Source organism: Ischnura elegans, chromosome 7 (genome assembly GCF_921293095.1).
Source record: "Ischnura elegans chromosome 7, ioIscEleg1.1, whole genome shotgun sequence".
Lineage (NCBI taxonomy): Eukaryota > Metazoa > Arthropoda > Insecta > Odonata > Coenagrionidae > Ischnura > Ischnura elegans.
The window spans coordinates 45,288,284-45,312,172 of NC_060252.1; the positions used below are offsets into that span (position 1 = coordinate 45,288,284).

Below are 23,889 nucleotides of genomic sequence, written 5' to 3' on the forward strand. Positions count from 1 at the left end.
AATATTTCCCTCCGGACTCGATCGATGACGTGATAAAAATAAATTTTCAAAATCATTTTAAATGGCCGGAGTCTTTTCTCATCCCTTATTCCATGTCCTTTCATGAAGACCATATTGGTTCTTCCTATGACGTAATATTCCACTCTAAGCTCTTCAAACTCCTTTCCATTAATCTAAATCAAGGCACCTGAAAAAAAACGCTCTTCTATAATCTTGCTAACTATAATCCTGTCTAAATGTAGGCATGTCGTAATGCAACCGCTCTGTTTCATCTTACTGCAAAGACTTAACCGCTTCTAAAAATATAAATTTCACAGTTTTAATTCCTTAGGCAGGCTCTTACTCCATTTCTAGCAACAGTCTATGGCTGCCAACTTTAAGTTTCATTCTCATATTCCTCGCTCTAAAACGTCATCTAAAAGTAAATGCGGAGACATCACAAAAAAGCGAGGGCAGCCGTAGCAGTAAATATGAATCTACACTGCAAGACGCTTTGTAGGACGTATAGCGGGAAGAATTAGGATATTCTCTCACAAAGTTCCGCCTAGCTTTTATTAACGCCCTTTACTGTTCGGGAAAAAAACGAACTCCTATACCTATCCGTACCGAAAAGTGTATCTCCTCATTTATTACATCTGTGTTCGCAGGAAATATAGAACTGTTCTAATATGATGTTCTCCGCATCGCTTTAAAAGATATCTGTTGTCAATTGATTAAGCAATCTAAGCCTAGCGCGCAGCCTCCCCGTCCATAGCGGCTCCCAGCCTAATACGTTTAACATTTGTGCAACTCTTCCTGTTCGCCCGGAGTACTAATGTTACCCATGTAGATAAGTACTATGGCCGAAGCGGTTCGAACTTGAGTCAATAGAGATAATGCTGAACCAAAAGAGCAGCAGTGGATTGAAAGAGTGGCGTAGGGTTATGGGCAAAGGGTGTGGGGTGCAGCGTCAGGGATGCCGGAATGAGGAGGGTGTCGGCAGTATGGCCGGATTCAAAGCGGGGTGAAGGGAGTAGAGTAGGGGGTGGGTTAACAAAAGAGGATGGCGCCGCGAGTGCTGTAATCCCTTTTCAGCCAAAATCTCTTCTCTTTCACTCTCACCCCTCCCTTCTCCACCGACAAAACTTGAACTCCACCCCCTCCCCCCCCCAACCCTCCGCCCACTCCGTTTTCCCTCTTTGCAGAAAGTTCCGCCGCGTCTACGCGGTACAAAACAAACATGTACTCCATTCAAAAATTTCCTCCGCGGACGTGCGAACTAATATGTTTACTGCTTCCAATGAAGAAACCCTTCGAATGAAAACCTGGGTTTCAGGCACGCAGATAAATAACGTTTATAATACGTTTAATTATCACTTTTTTACAACCATGTTGCATTAAAATAACAGACTGTTGAACTTTTCCACAATAATTTAATTCGTATCATTGTACGCATTGTGGAAAAGTGCTACTACCTTATATTTCAACGCAACATAGGAGTAACAAAGTGGTTAGTAAGCAAATTATAAATTTATCTCCATTGGTGCGAAAAATCCACAGAGGAAAAATCACATTGTGCATTGCGGGTGACTCCGTAAAAAGTTATCACCGTGGCTAGTCCCGGTATACTTTCATTTATCTCCATTCCTTGTACACAAGTTTTCATTCGAAGGCGTATAATGATAGGCATTAAATAGTAGTGCAAATGTGCAACTACCTTTTATTTCAATAGGGGGAACTTCCACTCTATCACGCCTTAATCGGTTTAACCGTGTTGTGTCCTTTCTGGAGTAATAGTCAGGAACTTATTCAAGGATTTTACAGTTATTCAATGAGCTTAATATAAAAATGTATTGGTTAAGACATGATGAAGGTGAATAAAAGTACCAGAACGTTGACAGTATTCTGAAGTAAAAAAATAATTCCAAGCTAACGCATTATGCATGATCCAAAAAAGTCATTTATGACAATCTTTTAAAAGAAAAGATTTTTCAAGCTCTAACAACCAGTGCATGATTATAATTAACCAAAGTATCCTACCTAAGGTGTTGTATCAATGACTTAAACCGTACTAGGGTAAGGAGCAAACATCTTAAATTAATACTTATAATAATAATTAATACTTATCTTATAATACGATTCTACCCGCCAAACCGAGTTTCATCTCCATTTAAACTTTTAAAAATTAATTTTCATTGCGCAAAGACAAGGATTTCCGTGAGAGTATGAAAATTTGCTCATTTCCGAATGTAATTTATACCAAACACAAAATGCAGATACCAAAATGTGATAGTGCCAAATTCAATTGAGTACAAAACCAATTTCTTCACTTTCCAGTGCCTCAAACTACTTCCTGGTGCGACATAAAAGTGAGTCAAGCTGGAGAGGCATCCGCGTGTCAAAAATGCCTAGGTGAGCTCGATGTATACCATTACTGCCCCCGCCTCAACAACAAAATATTAATCAGGTTCACTCCAGGCTTTTAAATGTGACTCCCTCTCAAGTATTTACTCTCCATGCCAAAGCCATCTTCCATCTTCATGCATATAAAAAAGCCCAACCTACCGCGCTCTCCGCTTCGTCAACAAAATGGTTCGCTTTTGAAAATCAGCGAAATACGGCAAGGGTGAAAGGACGATGGGAAGGATGGGGGGTCTTCAGGACACGGTGCGCCCCTCAACCGAGTCATCAGTGCAGCACCCCGAAAAAAAACAACCCCGAATGCTCACCCTTGAATATCTTCATCCCCCCGCCCGCCCTCTGCATCAAAACATCCTTACTTATCTAAATTACGAGCGAGTTCACGGGAGAACACTTCAAACGGATTTAAAAACCTCTCTCTCCCCCAATCCTCCGCTATATATATTCTCTTTCCACTCGCCCCACTACCACCCTCTCCTCTTTCCCAGACGCAAATCCCTCGGGAATCACCGCGTGCCTCCTCACCTATGCAGGCTCCGGTTGGGCTCGCTCGTCACCTTTTTTTTTTCGCTGCCGATTCTGATAAGGTTGGGAAAATAAAAGCACTTTATGTTTCCGTTTACTGCTTTAAATACCCATATCCAACTAATGTTTCAATAGAATATTCCCCAGTCGGTCACTAAATGGGCTGTCACCCGCAGGCCCGGAACTAGGGCGGATAGGGGTACGTGCCCCGGGCAGCATATTTGAGGCAGGGCGGCAACATTGAGAAGTTTATCTAAAAAGTTATTTAATTTTTATTATTAAATTATTTAACAATAAATATTAAATTACAAGCAATAATATTTATGAAACTTCTTAATAGTCACCACTTACGGCTCTGGTAAACCAATCCGCGAGTCGACTCTGACGGTAGAGCGCTCCAATGTTCACGAGGAAATAGATTATAACAGGGTCTGTTAAACTACGTTGTCATTACAGATGATATAATGAATCGTATTCAAAAAGATTCTTCGCGAGAACAAATACTCCATTGAAAACATTGGTAACAAATGGATCGCTCTTCCTTCATCGCCGCGTTGCGAACATTTTTTGAAACCGATAAAAAGTGAAGGGGCAGCATAAACCAAGCTCCAATGGGGCGGACTGGGCTGTTCTTTACTAATGAAGTTCCCTTACTAATACGTGACCCTGATATTTCCCATTTATCTAGTTGTTTTTGGGAGTATCATGCCATTTCTTCAAAACTCCACGGAAAGGTTGTCACCGCCGCTAGTGAATTCCGCCCAATCACCATGGACACCATGTAGACTTCCCCTTTTCTCGCTTTTTCTCTGACCCCAGACAGAGTTTAAAAATGGAAATACGTTAACCTGTCCGTTGCCTCAGGCTACATTTCAAGTCAACTTTGCGAAGCACTGAAGTTCTTCAATATTACGTACAAGGAAGCGAAAAAATTCTTCTCGTCATTCACGATGCCCGATCAACCAGCATTCGTTCTATAAAAGACTTTCCCCTTCCTTGACTCCTTGGGCAGATTTGAAGCTGAACCGTATGCCTGGCACAAAGAACTTTTCCTGTAGACGGCATCTGTCACGAAATTTTCTTATAATTTATGATTGTGTTTCTTAACCTGTATTTAGTTATTTTCACGGTAAACCATATTCTTGTTTATCCACCGAATCAACGAATTGGTTAGAGACCTGAGGTAAGAGTAGACAACACATTTTTGCCACTGTTGCTGATCATAAAATAATAGTTCGATGAAATTTTATGATATGCATGAAAGAAATGTACAAAATTTCTAAGCGCAGTTGCATGAAACGGAAAATCACGAACCGTTGGCCAGAGACCTACAGAGACGAAATCGCCCGACTCAACCATGACATAAACACGGATTTCCCACTTGAAAATCAGCGTACCATCTTGAACGCTGGTAGACTCAATCGGAAAAATGTAACCATGGATTAAAGTAAGTGTAATCAGTTTCAGAATTGCACTGGATATGAAACTGTAGTAGCGATATTAGGAGTGAAATCAGAGTGATTTTAAATAGAATATTTTCCCCAATTCTCTAAGCCATACAATATTTGTCATCGACAAATACACGCTAAGGGAGTGACCAGTGATGCAGAATCGATAGCATCGTCTCTCGAGCAAGAGGTTACGGAGAAAGCGTCTAAAGTCATATTTTAATTCCTCTTCAGGGACGGATAAGAGCGAAAAATCATCTATTCTAGCTCATTTGTCACTTCAATTCAGTTCGATCGCTTCCTATGACTAACTATTCGTGATCTACGGAGCTCTTGGATGAATCCGTGAGCGGCAGGCTAACTTTCCGGCAGAGATGGGTTCGTCCTACCGTCTCACTACCGTATTTCTCCCAGTAAGCTCTAAGATTCAGGTAGATGCTCCACGACGATCCATCATACCCGAGAACAAAGCTCTTGACTGGGCCGACGTCATCCCTTCGCTCCCACCGCACTGTGAGCGGCTCCCACTGACTTCCTTCCCGACCACCAACTCCTTCCTTACCGACTTTCGTCTCCTTTTTTTCATTCCATCCAACTCTAACCTTCCTTCCTGACTTCTTACTTCTTTTATTCCTTTCCACCATCTCCGAGGAAGTTTAGTCCCAACTCTGCACCCTCGGGAGTCGGGTTCTTAACCGCCGGAGACCAAAGGCCACGCTACCGTGAGCTCCATCTCGCCGACAGGGCACAAAGGTATGCCGCAACATCAAGACGAGGAACGTCAAATCAGTTCCCCTTATCCTTTTATGCGTTTTTGTGCTCATACAAGCCCCCCTCCTCCCGAACCTTGTCCAGGAGGTCCCGGGGTCTAGGAGTACCTTGCCTTAAGCACCACAGCTCTCTCCCCCACGCCCCCGCCCTCTCTTCGATTTCACTCAATCCAGCTCCCGTCTTTGTACTCTTGCGAACTCGCTACTCCCCTTGTCGTATCCCCACATGAAAGGACAAAATAAGACGCCGATCGCTGTGATGCCGAGTTGCTTCCTTACCGATGGCTACTCGACTCCTTGGCTATCCATCTTTTTTGTCCGTCACAGCGGACGAGGTTACAGGCGTACTCAATCAAAACGCTTTTCCACGGGTCTTTAACCCCAAAAAACTTTCAGCTCTAACTAAAGAAGTTTAATGGATTGAGAGGAGAAATTATTGGCTAACATTTACAATCAAACTAGTACAAAACCTAGTCCGTTTGATTCTTTTTAGCCTCTAAACAGCACTCCAGTCACGTAAATAAAAAATCAGCAAAATGAGAGGAATGAGGTCAAATATTAATTATTTATATTGAAAAGACATGCAATTTTCCACTTGCAGTTGTTTATTTTAATATGGAAAAATTCCACTTTATCACGCTAGGATCTTCCAATTTTATTAATTATTTATGTTTCTTAATCACAAGTATTTCCTAAAAACAGCACTAAGAGGTCTTTCACGTAGGGAATTAAAAAAAAACAACAACGGACGATCAAAAATACCCATGCTCTATAAAATCAACAGATTTGGGCGTTACTTGGTGGAACGATGAAATATTCATGGTGAAATAAAAACACAGTACTATTCCACAGCCTTATATTTTGGAGTCTACTAGTTTCGACGTTTACACCGTCATTATCAAGATGATAATGACGGTGTAAACGTCGAAACTAGTAGACTCCAAAAATATAAGGTTGTGGAATAGTACTGTGTTTTATTTCACCATGAATACCCATACTCTGTTTAAAGGCTACATACCCAGGCGGAACTCGAACCAGAAACCTTTGACTCGGCCGGTAAGAACTTTAACCCACCACCAATGAGGTCGGCCATACACACATCAATTCGCAACAAACATAATAAATAGAATTGATGTTTAAAGGGTGCCTCACATATCATAGTAAAGACATTCTTATTTTCTTTTTTCCACGGTTGAACTACCTTCACTTCATATCTGAGGCTTTGCCGAAAAATTGATTGCAATAGGAGCTCTCAGGTTTCTTATCGGGTCCACAGGTTGATATTTTCCGACTTTTTACGGGTGTAGTCTGCCATTTTCTCCCCATCTCCTTCAACGCGATGACAGACCAAGCCATCGAGGGTCGGAATATGTCAACCCATGGACCCGGTGGAAAAAGAGAGAACTCTTCGTACTACTTCCACTAATCTCGCACCTAATGGCATCAAACTCATTACGGAGGAAGATGGAAATTCTATGATATGGAAAATCTCACTCATTGCTCACCACAAAAATTAAAAGTTGCATTGGTACCTCGCGGGAGTCTGACATGAGAATGCGTTTTCCTCAGCATAATGCATCTGGAACAGTGGTGTCATGGTACCGGAACGCCGTTCCGGTAATGGTTAGCAAAAGACATAAAAGTCAAATAACACTTTTATCAATTTTGTTGCTTCGAAATTTCTACAATATAAATTCGCAACCAAAACGCACAAAATAGTAAGAAAATTTAAATAATAACTTGCAATAAAAAACACACGGAGCAATATTTCACTTCTGAAAAAATTAAGGAAAAGTCGATCCAGCACTGCTAATTTTTCCATGACGTTACTGACCTGGAAGCAATCGTTTAGAATCTAGAGCACTCAATTTAGAAACCAATGCTATCCCGCGGTTTTAAATTTACCCCGACAAATTTCGTGGACCGAAAGGAAGATGAGGTTCACAGTGATCCAAGTTTCTTATGTAAATTGAGTAGCTAAGTACCCATTTTCTGCGCATAAATCTGCATGAAAATGTTTAATTCACATAAAAGAACACTAAATATCTCGGTTCTGATTTGATCATCACAATTTTTAGAAACTTAATGGTTATCGACCTGCATCGCGATTGTACAGTACAGGGAGGTTATTTGAATATTTTTAAATGCATTTTCTGTACCTATATTAGGACAAATATTTACTACAATGGGAATTTTAAAAAAACACGCAGACTCGTAAAAAATTTAATTAAGGCTGGCTAGTTTAACGTCAGGATGCCGTCATTGCCGTTAGAAAACTGATTTCTTAGTATCAATGATCCATCAAATTCCAGAGGTCACCGCACTTGTTAGAAAAGACAAAGAAGTTTGTACCAAGCTAATTGTCATAATTCTTCCCCAATGATTCGAGAATTGTTCTTTATACTACTGCAGCAGATCAAATTCTCACACGGCACTCATAGCCCTGAGGGCGATGGCCGAGTTGGACATAGCAACGTCGGCAGTAATACAGTTCCTGACCTAGTGACGATCCCGAGAACTCTTCACGCCACTTATTCCCCGGGAAAGCACCAAATATTTCTACACTATTAAATATTCGGGAGAGAAAATCCAACAAAAATCATAATCATTATATCATTCGTCATTCAGGGGAGGTACACGGCGGAAAGGTTTTCATCGTCTTTTCTTCTAGTTTGAGGGCTTATTCGATGGCATGAGTACGAGGGATTCATTAAAAGGCGCAATGGGGTATGTGACCCCAATGAAAGAGAGCTGTGTAATCAGTAGCGAATCGACCCTCTTCAGTCCCCCCAGTGGGGCGGACAAATGACAGCATGGCCGGTCAATCCCTTCACCGTCCATATGGCCCTCTTCGGACACTCGTGTCCACTTGTGTCCCCTGACCCCCTGGTCCATTCATTGACCGCCAACCCGGTCCCCCACCCTTGAAAGAGCGGCGAGCAAACATCGGAAGAGAGGCCAAAATTCTCCCGTTCCAGCACGCTTAATGGTCCTCCAACTCCAAAGCAAAGATGCCGCGACATTATTCTCGCTTTCTAAATGGAGCCATCCCAAGATGTACTCAACCATACTAACGGCGCGGGCGTTACTACATGCAAGACTCTTAACATGACGGAAAACATTCTCGCTCAACTTCACGCAATTGGGCTATGCTGATCGACAGCATTCACTCTTGAGAAATTTTGGAATGCCACAACTATGCATCATATATTTGTGATTCTATTTATTTAATTCAATACAAGTCCACGTGGAATAACTGAATTAGCACTGAGTTTTTACTCACTGCGGAGCACATGACATGTCCATGATTTATCCAGACAGATTTCCTTATGGCGTTAATTTATACATTGTCCTAAAATATCGGTAACGCGTTTTTTCCGGTATCTGAACGGCTTATTAATCCCCTCGTACAAATATCAATTCTATACCTACAAAATAGCAGCAACAATACTTAAATATTCTCCTTACCTGTATTCTAGCTTCAGGCAGCCCAATCTTCTCCGCCAGCCTCTCACGCGCAAAGACGTCTGGGTAATGCGTGCGCTCGAACTCTGAAAATGGAGAATAAAGTAAATGTGAGATTAATCTAGGTTATTAAAATTTTCTCGCAATATACAGAAGTTTTACACAAATGACAAAAATCAGCATTAATGATATTGATAAAGTTCTCTGATGAAACATATTTTATCGGAAACATATTTACTCTCATACACAGGATAAAATATTTGGATCATAATAATAATATTGTCTTTCCAAAGTATTTGGAGGGGACGTGCTCAGGACCGGAATTTAATGCATTTTTAATTAACTGAAAATAAACAAATTAATAAAAATACGGTATGTGTACCGTGGATATTACAATCAATAAAGGAAATTTTAATATTTTGCGAAAAAATACATCATTCGAACTGAATTATATAATAGATACAATATAAATAGCAAATAAGCTTGCTCATCGGAGTATCTACATGGTATCTGAGTGTACTCACGCGTATCAAGAAAAATAATATGGAAACGCGAAAATAAAATGTACAGGCGTTTCCGTAGGCATCAATCACACGATCGCAGTGTTACCAAGCCCGAATAGCTGCATGAAAATTGCAAGTAAGGGGAAAAGTCTATAGTATAATTACGATTATATTTTTTATATGGACAACTTGGTTACTCATTTCCGATAAACGGGACTTCGAAAGTATTGGGAGACATGACTAGCATACCCAGCTGAGTTGACAAGTATTTCATAAAGAAATACTATAGAATAAGATTCAAATTAAGCAAATATATATATCATCTTTGTCATACATTTGCGACTTAACAGGAAAATTACTACTGACTTATTTGATCCATGAACCGTATATTAAGTTTTGCTGCTAAACGCACTAATTGTGTTGATTTATATTTAAAATAATCGATGAGAGAGCATGTTTTTCCAGGAGCTTTATCTCCACATCACGATGATATCCTGTTTATAAGCCATCTATTTAGAGGAACAAAACTTGGTGCTTTTTCCTTGTAATTGCAAATTTTTAACCTATGACCTTTTGGCTATGACACCCTCTTGCTAAGTTATCAGCTAACATCGAGATGAAAAACAATTGTGTCAGGACACTCCTTTGAGAGATTTGATATACTAATTTTGATCTGGATAAGTAGTAGTCATTGAGAGGAATCAATATTCTGAAAATGTTCGAGTCATGAGTGGATGTTTAGTCAGGCACAGACAGATTAGCGGAGGAATTTTAGCCCACGATAACATCAAATAGATTGACGAGACCTCCCTTTGACATTTCGGTCCGTGAAATGCTCGTATTAACCGGAACCGACGCGACGATGGAGAAAAATACTGATTGTAACTTCTCACAAAGTGAAAATTTCCCATCTGAATACGAGGTCATGAGTGGCATTTTCCACGAGTTTTATGGCACGGAAACCACTTAAACAATGTTATTTTACCACATCCGCCCCGCAATAAGTGGAATGGTGAGAATTTCTAAATATAATTTGACAGACAAGGGCATTCGGTTCACAAAGACTGATGAATTAATTAAAATTCATCTCGTCACGAAGGTTAATCATGAAATTCACCGTATAAGTGGATTTGGAGCACCTTCGATAAGCTGCTATGATACAATTCGATACGTCCAAATTTCCAAGCACCTGAACACCCAAAAATAGAAGGACGATTAGTGCGAGCGATGTGAAAAAACAAATATGACCGGAATTCTTTAAATCATAATCCCACCAATATTCTAGTTCTGGTCTCACTTCATGATCCAGAAATTGTACGTATTGCAAGAGCATTACTCAAATATATGGTGGAACGAATTTTTTTCAAGCAATTTTTAGTTTCCTCAGGACTTCAAGCCTTGAAATATAAATCTAGGAGTAACCGAAACTAGTCGGCAATAAAGTAAAGTGTGTGTTTTTGTAGAAAAGCTAAGAAATTTCCTTCCAAACATTAAATATGGAATTCTAAAAAGTAAAGGCCTCAACAATTCAGTGCACTAACTTAGATAAGTAATGAAAGAAACGTACCCGACCGTTTTCCCGAATCGTTTTTTCCGACGACCTTTTTCCCGAAAGCTTTTTTCCCGAAAGCCTTTTCTCCGAAACATTTTTTACCGAACACCTTACTTCCCGATTGTATAAAAATGAGTTCATATTTTTCATAACCAAATATATTCATACACAAGATACATCATTTTTTTATAAAATTATATTGTGCGCAATAGCTCTAAGAAATTCAAGAAAATTCCTATCGTTCTTGTAATCTTCATATTCTTCTACAATCGATTTCGGCCTCTCGTGCATGTCGTACCATTTCTTTTTTGGCTTGCCCTTGATACTTTTCCCAACACTTAATTCAATCAAGGCAATCTCTGTGTCAGCTTGTTCTTTCTGCATCTATTTTACAGCTGAGTATAAATCCGGGTGGTTTTTCCCGACTAGTAACCTAAGGCTGTTATTCCAACCTTCAGATGCATTATTTGTTGTTGCATAACCTGCTTTTGTAGCTTCATGTTGATTCCATAGACTAGGAGGATATCGAGGAGGAACAGCGCGTCATCTGCCAACAGCTTTTACACCAATAACGTATGTTTCTTGAAAATATTCGAAAAAAAAGACGTTCGGTATAATTGACTTCGGGAAAAAGGCTATTCGGGAAAAATGGATTCGGAAAAAAAATCGGGAAAAAGGTCGTCGGAAAAAACGATTCGGGAAAAAGGTAGGGAATCGAAAGAAACAATTGCGGTAATTCTTTTCAAAAATTGGCAAACATATGAGACATCATTGCCATTTGTTCTGAAAATATATAGTAATGATCGGCACCCATATTTGAAATCGTGAAATGATAAAGCCAATTCTTTCTTTACAAAAAAACATTCAAGTTAATTTCTCTATATTAGTCAAGCTTACATCAAGTGATGGGTCATCCGAAACTTATAAGACATCAAAACTTGCTGACGCTTCCGAATAATTTTTACAGATTAATTTGAAATAATTTTAATTTTTAACGGTTATAGAGCGTGAAGTTGAGAAACATAGGAATAAATCATTATGCACCCTTGACCTTATTAATAAGCTTCATTTTGTTGTCACTCGTTGCCTGATGTAAGTGGAAAACAATTATCGGCTTTGGCAATCTTCAAATTTCAGTGCAACCATCATTATTTTCAACCGGAGACAATAACGACAGAAAACGCTAGAATTCCAAAACACGCAGCTCTATACATATATAGATGAAAAGTTTTGATTCCTTCAGGTTTCCGTGATGAAACGTCTATTAAATAGAGAAAACTTCAGCGGGCACGGGAAACAAAAGGCGAGTAAACAAAAGGGAGAAACAAAGGCATAAGATTTCAACGGGGACCGAGGACCAAAAATCCCCTCGGCGAAATCCCTCCATTCGTTTTCCGTTGGGGAGAACTTCTCCAATTCGAAGATATCAAACGACGCGAGGCGGACGGCTTCTCAAATCAACAGGGAAGAGAAAAGATCGCGTGGGACGCTCCATTTGGTCCCATAAGAATTGGATTTTAATCCCATTGCAAAGGATGAGGAAGAGGGAAAAAGAAATTGAATCGCCTGGAGTGCGAGGAGAGATGAGCTTCAGCGATGACATCAGCGGCCATCACATGCGAGCGAAAAACGCAAACAAATGACGCTAAGCACCCGCATGATCTCCCTCCCTCCCCAACCACATTACCCATCCCAATTTTCCACCTGCTTCCCTGATAATCCGGAGGACCCTTAAACCAATTGCTCAAGGAGAGGATCCCTTTTTCCGACTCCTAAACTCCTCCCCCCCTCCTAAGAAGCCTTCCCTTCCCTTAATATGAGTAACAACCCCCTCCCCACAAAGGCCGAACCAATTCTGCCCCCCTTCTCCTGCTTCCCATTGAGGGCAAACGGAAGCGATCTTCGGAGGAGTTGGTGATGAGGCAAGAAGTTAGCGACAGAGTAGGAGGCTGGGTAATCGAATCGTCGGGCCCCGTGTTTGCCTTCGCGTTACCGATGACAACGGCGGTGGGGCGCTAGCGGGCTCCCTCTCTGGGCGCCTCGATGACAGAAAGACAGAAACTGCACGAATACAGTAACAATGGAGGATTCTCCCTCCAGCCATTAAGAGCCAGTTTTGCAATGTCTGGTTAATGCTAACCATAACAAGATAAAACCTTCAACTTTACCTGGCGGTGGCTGAATGTTCTGGTTAACTTGAGAAGCTGAGCAGAACCTTAAGCCACCGCCAAGTAAGCCACCTTATGGTTAGCGTTAACTAGATATTAAACAGGCCCTAAATGTGTTTTCTTCCTCCGCGCATTAAAGCGAGCAAACAAAAGTCGCCTTTCTCGAAGCTGACTGTTGAATTAACCGGATTTATAAAGACTTAACTATATTTAGGGCTGATTAATCAAATTTACCGAAATTTGAAATTGTCTATAGATTACGATTCTCTGCTCAAACTGGGAGGCCCGAGATCGATTACCGGCACTAGGAATATTTTTTAAGGGAACGAGATATTTTAATCGACCACTTCACGAGGTCCTATGGTCTGATGAAAATTATCATAGAAGTTGGAAAGGAAGAAAAGCAGAGGTATATCAATGATGAAATACATTTAGCAGGTAAAGCTGTATGTAAAGCAGAAGAATAATGTATTTGGAAAAGATTAGCCGATAGGAGAATTGAGTGGAGAGCAGCGTCAAACCAATATTAAAGTTGAAGACTCCTGATGATGAACCCAATATTCAATATGGTATTATTTATCGAATTCTAAACTTTTAAACGCTGTTTTTCGAGAGCGCTAATCGACTGATGCCAACTTTGGGTTCGCTCAACTGTATTAGGCTCAACTATGTGGAAGTTAATACTCGAAAATGAAAAGGAGACTTCGTTGATTTCCACTAATTTATTTTGTCCGTACGACATGTTTATTAATGTATTATCAATGACCTCTATGGTTCGAAATATGTCGTACGGACAAAATAAATTAGTAGAAATCAACTAAATCTCCTTTTCATTTTCGCCAACTTTGGGAATTAATGGATCGCCGTGCTACCGACATGCTTGAAATCCGATTAATAAGCGGGCGAGGTGGCAGCATAAATCAAACTCATTACGCTGGGGTCTCGTCTATGTAGTTTCTTTTGACCGTAAGATCACTCTGAACGAAGAGCTCGACGATGAAAATGAAGTATTGACAGCAAAAACAAAATCCATGACTAGGATATAAGAGGACGGATCACTCCCGCTCGAAAAGTCGTATTTTTTGTTTTTAGTTGGGCATGATTCGTGTGTAACCATCTTGACAATATCAGGGCATCAAGAGTAGATCACTGCATTTACCGGAATGTTGGATGTAAAAAATTTTTAATCGATAAAAAAAACCGAAAAACAATTAAATTTGATAAACCTTACGGCATCTCATAACGAGGGACAACTCTTACACATGGGCGAAGTTCTTAGAGTTCATGTTGGGGGAGCAGTAGTTTTGCAAGAGGTTCAGGGGCTACGGAATAACCACCAGTGAAACAGGAGGGTCCACGAGAAAATTTATTAAAATTAGTCTCTGAAAACAGCATTTAAATAATTCCTAAGATTAAAAATCATCTAAACTTTCGATATATTTTTGCTTTCATTGTACTTGAATTTACAGGTTTCGTACTTTTTTCGGACAAAGTGTCATTTAAGTAGCCCATCAAAACTCCGTCCGTGCTCATACACCCTGAAATTTTCAATGTGATAACTAAAGTTTTAAACCAATAATTCGCAAGTATAAATATCGTTAAGGCTAAAGTGATGCGTCCTCTTAACACCTTTTAAATAATGTGAAAATGACGTTTTTTCTCTTTTAACCCGCGGCAAAAGAAGATCATTAAGATTTCTATACAAATTCAAACCACATTTGATGAATAAATCTAACAATGTTAGCAACTTTCAGAGCTACCGTGCCACTATTTCATCGACGCGCGATAATCAAATCGAAATGCGCCCGAATCATGACCCCTTATTATCTTTGATGTGTATCTTATTTTATTTCGCTGGAAGGAAATCCAATTTCCGAGGTCATGGTCTACTTAATTTGCAGCGAAAACGTGTCTTCCTTTTTCTCGAGGAAATAAGCCACATCAATGGAATCAACTAAGCTTATTTATGAACAGTATTTCATTATATTAAATTATGGGGGAATTTCAAACCAAGAAAATTAGATTCAATAATACAGAAGAATGCAAAGATCCAAAATTCAATACTTCTACATCTCTCGTTGCATTAAATTTTAATCGTTGGAAAAGGGCATCATAATTTAGCAAAAAACAGACGACAACTCCTATGTAATATAATTTAAGTAAAATATTACCGATATCACCATGCAACTTTACATGAAAATTTGACAGAAAATTACAACCAGGACCTACTGGTTTAAATTGGCTTCATTCATATAGCTCCATTGCCCAAAGCGTTCTAACAAAAATGACTTCAACAGGCCTCATGATGATATTCCGCAAAACCAACCGTTTTATATTTGCGTCCCAGAGTAATATTCCTTTTTATCCTGAATTCGAATATGGTGTATAATTATAAACAGTAATTTTATCAACAAATACACTGCGCTATTATTTTATTTATAAATTTCGGTTGACTCAGTGTACTGTTTCCTTGTAATGATTAGAAAGAGAAAAATGAAAGGCTATTCAGATCACATTAACTTCATTAATTAGAATCAAAGCACATTAATTGTCAAATTAATTTTTTTTAAATTTACCTCGGTAAATAAAATTGTAATTTATGGTCTTCATTGAAGTATTGATTTTTCCATGGGATATACTACCGAGAGTTTTAACACATTGTAATTCCATTTTTTTAATCATGCATTTTTTAGCGCTCAAATTCCTCGAATAAAATTCAATATAGTATCAACATAATTTTCTTAACACAACATGTGTGCATATAGGAATATATCTTTAAATGACAAGGAACTGCCGTACATGAAGCATCTAAAGGCCGTTTTACACGGGGCACGGAATTGCGCAGGTTAGAGCTGCATTAATTTCTAAAACGGCGTGGAATTGCGCGAATGCATGAACGAAATTAGAACAGGGGCTATTTTGCCGTCTCGCATCCACGCATTCTCGCATGTGTTCTAGCAATTCACCGCTTTGCACGACGTTATTTTGATTGCGCCTTCGCGCGTACGTCAGATTGCTCAATTCCGTGTACCGTGTAAAACGGCCTTAACAGTAAATGCAATCCTAAATGCCATACACGTGCATCTAGTTCTGATCATAATTTATAGATGATACTATAAGGAATTTATATAAAACATTGTGGTTACCAAAAATAACTAGCGACCTTAAATACGTCATTTTTGAGTCCTCCAAATTATATTTCAAGTTAACTGATACAATCTAGTGAAGATGAGAAGATCGAAAAATTCAAATTTTAAAAATTAATAGTGGCATCACAAACATTTCAATATTATAATCGGCGACTGCGAAGCACTGAGAAGAGAGCATGAACTGATTGAAGACATGGTCGATCTTGATTTGATATATTAGCGAAGTTGAAACAGTTCAATTATGAAAATAATAGGAATCGATGTCTGTGGATACGTCACAATCGGAAACGCTGATTTAAACACTTGAGCAAAGAAATGGTTACAGCTTGATTTTTTTCAATTTACCACCTATGAGGGATCGATTATAAGCCTAAATTTAATTTAATTTAAAAAAGAGAAAATATAATCATATCCCACTTTCACCAGCGTCATTTCTTTCGCTTTTCTCCTCCGCCATCATGGAACGTATTGGCCATCTCGGTACACTTCTGCGTTGAGAATAGTAGGGAGATATTTCGTTTGAGCCACTGCTACAGCAGCTAGTTTTAACACGCGAACTTGAAGGAAGGAAAGAGATGCGGGGAGCGGACAAAACGATGCGAAAGGTTTCGTGGACGACAGCGAGATCCAATAAACGAAGAAACTCCCGTTCTCGATATACGTGAGAGGTGATTCGATTCCCTTCCTCCGGATTGGATCCAACCAACCCCTCCGCCCCACTATCTTTACCTTTTCATACCCCATCCTCGACAAACAAAATGCGTTTATTCCCGTCACAGCGTCTTCCGCAAACAGCCAAGTCCGACGACAGTCTGCCTGCCACTCGCTCGCTCCACCACCAAGCGGCGGAAATAAAAGTAAGCGTGAGAGAGGCAAACTTACCCCCCACCCAATTCCCCATACTCCCCCTTCCTCCAAGGAATCACCCCGTCTCGAAGTCCTACAGATAAATAAAAAAAGAATATATCTCTTCCCCGAGCAGCATAAACCAATACAAATCCCCCTCGCCTTCTCCGGAGCTCCTTTCGCCGCCCGAACAGAAAACGCGACCGGAATATCCGAGGCCATTACTGTCTCGCCCCCCAAAAGAGTTTCTGCGATTCACCTGTCCACAAACTCTGCGGGCCAGCGTCAGCCATATTTACGGAAATAGGTATTTTAGGAGAGACCTCCATGAACTAGTCTACGTTACATCCTTAAGCAGAAACCCACTAATTTAATATATTTTAAACATTTTTCCGGGAACAATCATTTCCTTGTCTTGGTCTGAGGGCATTCTCTTCACTTTTCACGCCGATAAAAAACATTGGCCATCGTAAAAATAATTTAGTTCATTTTGAGACCAGAAGCAGGACTTAAGGCTTAATTTCGTAAATCGTTGGTGATGGTCAGTTATAGTAATTTGCACTTTTGAGAGAACGGATGGAGGGAAACCCAAGTGTAAACTCTGCACCGACACCAGGATAAAAGCAAACTCATCACAATTGGGATGGGATAGCTTTACATCAGATTGATCTCCAGAAATTGTCCCGTTACATGAATAATCTATTGACTGATTTTTGTAATAAAATTACCATTTAATCCAAATCAATACAAAAGAGTTTCCTCAAAATTAAGCAATCTCAAACCACAGCAATACGAAAGACTTATGTATGTCAAGGGCAGGGATGCACACTCCCGGAAAAGGATTCAAAAATGAGCTGAAATGAAGGCCTAAAGAGCTTGCCTCTCCAGAGGTGAGAGTAAAATAGGCCACGAATTGAGGCTTAGAGTGTCGATCAATAAAATACACTATTAGAGAATAAATCATCTCCAAAATTTGCAGATGTAGTAACAAACACATGCCTAATTTCATGTAAACATGAATTAACCGACACACCTCTAGGAGAATTTAATATCTACATTTTATGAAAAAACCGCATTATGGATAGCGATAAGCCTATAAAAAATTTAGAAAATGAACGGAAGAACAAAAAGTTAACATAGACTACTGTTACCGTGGTATGTGTTTACTGTTTATGGTGTGTGCCCAATATAAATGAACGTTACTCTTCTCAAAAATCGCCAAAAATCCGGAGCCGTAGTGGTGTTCGAAGTTCTCCGCACAAACTAGGGATATCCTAATTCCTATCATAGCGAATGATTCACCAACTGAAAATTTTTGCAATGGTCATTTATTACTTATAAAACATACCTATTTAATTTTAAATCAATAAATTACAAATAAGAATAGAATATTTACCCGACGATTTTATACCGTACAATAAAAGGTACGCAGATTTGAATCGCGAGCAATCTTAGTAGCGATTTCATTTATTCAAATTTTATAATCTAAGAAAGTGAAAATAAAAATTCCGAATATGATTTCCCGAGATCAGTTTAAAATCTTGAAATTTTGTAGGGAAAATACTGTATTTTGGCTCAATTTATCCGTCGGGTGTACCTCGAGTAATGATTAGGCCATTGCCCTAAATTTCGCGGCCGTTGCGGGTTATTTTTCAGAGAGAATCCCTCAGAAAGTCTTGAAGTACATCAAGGAATCTGTGAATGCCTCAGAAAAATCATTCATCATAAAGATCTTCATGAAAAATTGAAAATATTTCATACTTTCAACTTTCCCAGAAATTACGGAAGGGCTCTCCTCAATTAATCCGCCGCTGATTCCCACATAGTACCTCAAAGAACGAGGAAAAATGGGAATTGCGACGTAACTCAGGTAACTTCCTCCTCATCCCTTATCTCCCACTCATCTAGCGCAGCCGTTTATCAAATAATGCGCTCCAATCACGGCGATGGCCGATGGCGGAATCGTCCTGAGGAAATCTTAGCCGGGTTGCCATCATATCCTCAACCGCCCTTTGCGTCCACTTCGGACGATTATAATGGGGTTAATTGGAGCCCCGGGTCCAGAGCCCGGCAGTATCTGCAGGGCTTGATCACTTGTGTTTGCTCGGGGGAATTAAGGACGTGAGGATGCCGATGTGATTGCCTCGTTAAAGCGGCGTCTATATCTTATTTTCTCAACCGATACAAGTGGTCAACAATGCAAAGACGTATAAAAAGATGGTGGGTACACAGTTCTTATCACATTACTTGGACCCATCACGTACTGAATCCACGATCTCTTAACGCTCTCGACGCTGAAGCACTCCTCAAATGATGATATATCGTAAACGATTCCCAATTGAGAACGCCAATAAGCTGAAGTTCCCGGAAACGGAAACCATATCAGTAGCAACTCGTAATGGTGATTTCTCATGAAAATTATTACAACTTTGAGGAAGGGGTGGGAAACAGATGTACAGTGGATGGACATAGAGTAAACGGACGACCAAACGCATAAGAAAAATTCTAGTTTTAATTTAAATTTGGAATGAAAACCTATCGGAATAATTCCAATCAGAGCCAAACTACCCTCCCCCGAATGATGCAACATTAAATTTGTGAAACATCAGCAAGAGGTATAGAAGTAAGGCGTTGAGCTCTAGGGCCTCTTAATTACAATATGAAGTAACAACTCAAGTATTTAGAAAATTACTGTGTTAATAGGAATGGCTGATTTAAAAAAATACATATCTCCAACAAGCATCAATATATATAGTTATGTATACCTACTTCATATAGAGACGTTGGTACCCAATGCATAAAAATGTAAAGATACTCAGGTACACTTTAAGAACTCTCATTCTGCTTCAATCTCATAATATCACGCCAGTTACAATTTCATGACGACAAATCTCGCACGAAGTTAAGGAAATATCCCCCCCAGAAAGGTCGACAAACGAGAGAAATAAAGGAAAGGAAGAGAAAGAGAGAGATTATATCCCGATCAGCAATTGATAAGAAGAGAAAAATTAAATCTGAAAAAGTGCTTCCTCACATCAAAGAGAACCCCTTCTCCTTTCAATCGAATCCGCCCCGTAGAGAATAAGGAAGTGAAGACACCGCAGCTCCGCCCGCGTTAAATGGGCGCGACTTTAGGGGGGGTTGGAGGGGAGAGGACCAGAGGTTGGAGGGGGGTTTAGAGCATCCGTGAGAGGGAAGGGGTGGTACCAATTCACACCCTCCGCGGAGCATTCTGAAGGTGGCGGAGCGAGAAAGGGTCCGCTGGAATATCCGCCGACCGGAACTGATCCAACCACGGACTCCTTTCTTTCCTCCCTCAGGGGACCGAGGTGCGAGGAGATATCGAGGGGAGAAATTGAGGGGGAAGTGAACTGGCCCTCGCCATATTACCGCCGTCGATCGAGGAGGGATTTCACTTTCACGAACGTAGTCGTCTCTCCTACTCTTCCCATCCTCATGTTTTCCACGTTGGCTTCTACCATAGTTAGATGTTCATTTGAAACCAGCAATATTCCCTCCATAAAAAATTGGTGGGAGACAAATGTCATTATTACTCGTGTTGTTCATTGTTCATAATCACTTTGAGCGTAGTATGCGCAAAGTTTAGGAATAAATCTCACGGAAAATGTCACACATTGAAATCGGATGAGAAAATAACTAGTGTTGGATTTATAAAAATGCAACTTCCTCCCGCGAGTTGAGAATATGGTCATTTTTAAATAAATAAATATAAAGTGGTAAAAGCCATAGATTGATTCATTTGAGAATTGTTACATTTAAATGTGCGTTTAAAGAAAAAAATAACTGACTGTTGACAATTAACTGAAAAATGAATGGAATGAACTACTTGAAGCCCTGAGGAAGACCAAATCGGAGCTCGAAACTTCGGCTGAAATGTATGTGTAGTCGGCTGAAATGTATGAGTATTTAATCCAGTGGAAATCCCGAGAAAATTTTATCCATGTATTTTAAAACAGTTAGCAGTGAGTAATTTATTTATGCCAACATCCTAATGGTAGAACCTGCTCATTCGATTTATTTTTCATCTCAAAACCAAAAATTACGGAAAATTTTTCATGACCACTATAATATTCCACATTATAATACGCCACAAGTTTCGCTGAGCATTACGCATTCTTCCAATAAGATGTGGTGGGTCTGCATAATGTAGGATAACCAAACAGAATTTTTCCACACTATTAATTTATTTTCAAAATATAAGTGATAACATCACGCTTAACTAGGAAGAAGATTTCCGTTATGGAAATTAAAAGGATAAAACTTTGTTAGGTTCACTTTCATATTTAAATAGGCACGACGGGTTTCATGACATAGTTACATCTTCAAGTCTTGCTTTTAAAAAATATCTTGACCTACTAAACCCTTTAAAAATATCTTGAAAAACCTGAAGTGGTAATAACCTATGAAACACGAGTCGGGTGAATTTAAATATACAAATGAGCCTGAAAAAGGTTTATTCTTATATTTTCTAGTATTTTCCCACGACTTTTCATTGAGAACGTGACTAAAATTTGACAACGAAACGGCTTGTAAGAGACATTTTTGAGGTGGCCTCGAATATTATCATGAAAAACATTTCACAGAGTTATGACGTTTGACTTATTTGATAGGCCTGATGCATTTGTTTTTCTAAAGGGCCACGCTCGATACAGCCTATATTTGTAACAGGTACTCATCGAAGGGGCGGCTTATAGGAGCAGAACGCATCAGGTGGAGTTTAATGACTCGAGGTGTGCGAATCGACTCCCGACGGCGAAATAAGCCGTCTCACCCTTTGGGGGCTTTGCTTTGCTTCGGGCCGCCGAAAATCCTTCTCTAATCAGTCGGGCACGTGCGAAAGGTAGGCGAAATGGTGCGGGGTCGAACAAGGAGGGATTGGGGCCGGATAAGTCGCTTTAGGCACGTCGCACGCGCGTAGGGAATGAACCCACCTACACGCCGATCCATTGGTTCCATTACGGAGACGGCATAATTCATAAGCCGTGCTGACACGCGAGAGGAGCTATCTTGGTGTGGTACAGGAAGGATAATTCCTGCGCCGAGTAACTACGAGGCTCCTGGGTTCGTTTTAATATTGCAGAGGGGCAATCACGATAATATAAAGGACGTAAAAGCCATTATTTCATTGACGCGGTCGTAAAAATAAACTGACAACTGACTAAGGGAATTGTACGGCCTTAAATTTAAGATTGGCGTTTGTGACACCTATTATATGTGAACAACTGACTCACAGCAGTCGAAATCTTGGTCGATTGCGCAAACTATTGGTAATATGAATGAAGACATCTCCTCTCCGATTGACGTCAAGAAATTTCGCTAATGGGCATCTTGGGAAGGATCGACGAGCACTGAGCTCTATTTATTTGCATGAAAATTTGAATTTTTTGTCTTCAGTTTGTGCAACGAAAGAGAAACTCAAGAATTAACCAATTTTTTAGCTTCAAAATTATTTAATAAACAATAATTTTTATAAAATACAATACCATAACGAATGGTTTCCCTAGTAGAATTTAGGCATCCATGGATGATTTTTTAAGAACTTAAAACGGAAAGAAGACAATACTTACACGTAGAACTCAACACTGGAACGTGATTCAAAGGAATTCCCAACTTTGATTGCTAAATACGATTTACGACATAATCTTTATCCATTATTCCTATTATCTATTCGTAGCTTCCATAAGTTGAAAATAATCATTATCGTGGTAAATCTTTTTTTGCAATTAAAAATCGTCCCATCGCATACATGTATTTTTTTAAAATAGGTTTTAAAACAAATTAAATAGGTTTAAAAACATCCATTTTACTTACATTCAATCCTTACCAATCTAATTTTCTTAACACTGATCTCCTGCAAATTCCCATAAATCGGTAGGTCATAACGAAAAACATACGCGACTCAATGGCTCATTGTCGGTTCCATTAATGATGAAAAATACAATAGCACTAGAACACTTAGTACTATAAATTACTTAGGGGAAATTATTGGTCACTATTCTGTGATTCTAAGGAGAAGGGAAAGAGAATCAAAAAGCGTGGGATTACACTCAAATACGACGCAAGCTACTGCAAGGGGTCAAATAAAAAAATAATAGGGTAGCTTTGGCAAGAGCATCAAGCTTTTGAGAAGACGCGTCACTCCCGCTCGAATTTTGTCTTTCTTGCGTGACATATAACTCATTTCCAATTGATGCTATCAAATTAAAATTCTAAGGGTATAAAGGGCGAACCCTTGCCAGCATTTGCCTTTATCTCAAATACTAAAATTATGAAATCGACGGACCCGACTTTCACTTGGTGATAATTCGTGTTGAATGAAGATAAACAACATTTTTAAATTTCCACATAATCGTTTATTGGTACTAATATTTTATTGGAACCCAAAAAAATAAGGAAATTTAAATAGTTTGCTTATCTTAATGCAACAAAAATTATTATTAAATACAATACTGAGGAGAAATTTATAAGTTTGGATAGAGACAAATGTGAGATATCGTCAGCTCTACATATCCAGAAATTTTTAGTTGAAAGCGTGCGTCTCCAGCCAGTAATTCGTCACGATGAAAGAAAATTCGAGTGGGATGAAATGAGTCCCTTTGGAAGGAAGGGCGTCTTTCTATCGCGACAATTTATTACTAAACAAAATACCGACGAGAAATTTAACCAGTTTAGATAAAGACAAACGTGAGGTATTGTAAATTCCGTATACCCTGAAATTTTTAAGACGAAAGCGTGCGCATCAAATGATAAACAATGATATCGTTCTGTCCACTAAATATTAATTTCACAACACTACTACACGTGCTTCCATGGGCTTGCAATCATCATCAGATACAGTACCTGTTGATGATTGCATACCAATCTAAAAACGTTTAGTACAGCTGTGAAATAAAATTAAGTGGGCCGAACGATATCTTTGTTTATCATTTGAAATGCTATTCAACGACATCTCTCAATAAAAAGATGACTTTGAGTGTCTTAAGCCGGTAATTCGTCAGACTGAAAGACCATTCGAGTGGGATGCAATGGGAAGGGTGGCTTA

General features: G+C 39.4%; 1 protein-coding gene across 2 annotated transcripts in view; it reads right to left on the minus strand.

The window, feature by feature from the left end:
- LOC124162367 (paired box protein Pax-6) overlaps positions 1–23,889 on the minus strand; it is a 188,002-nt gene that overhangs the window by 35,606 nt on the left and 128,507 nt on the right. For both annotated transcript variants that reach the window (XM_046538881.1, XM_046538880.1), the window contains exon 5: positions 8,612–8,694. In XM_046538881.1, the coding sequence (XP_046394837.1) occupies positions 8,612–8,694 (83 nt within the window). The remainder of the gene's footprint in view (positions 1–8,611; positions 8,695–23,889) is intronic.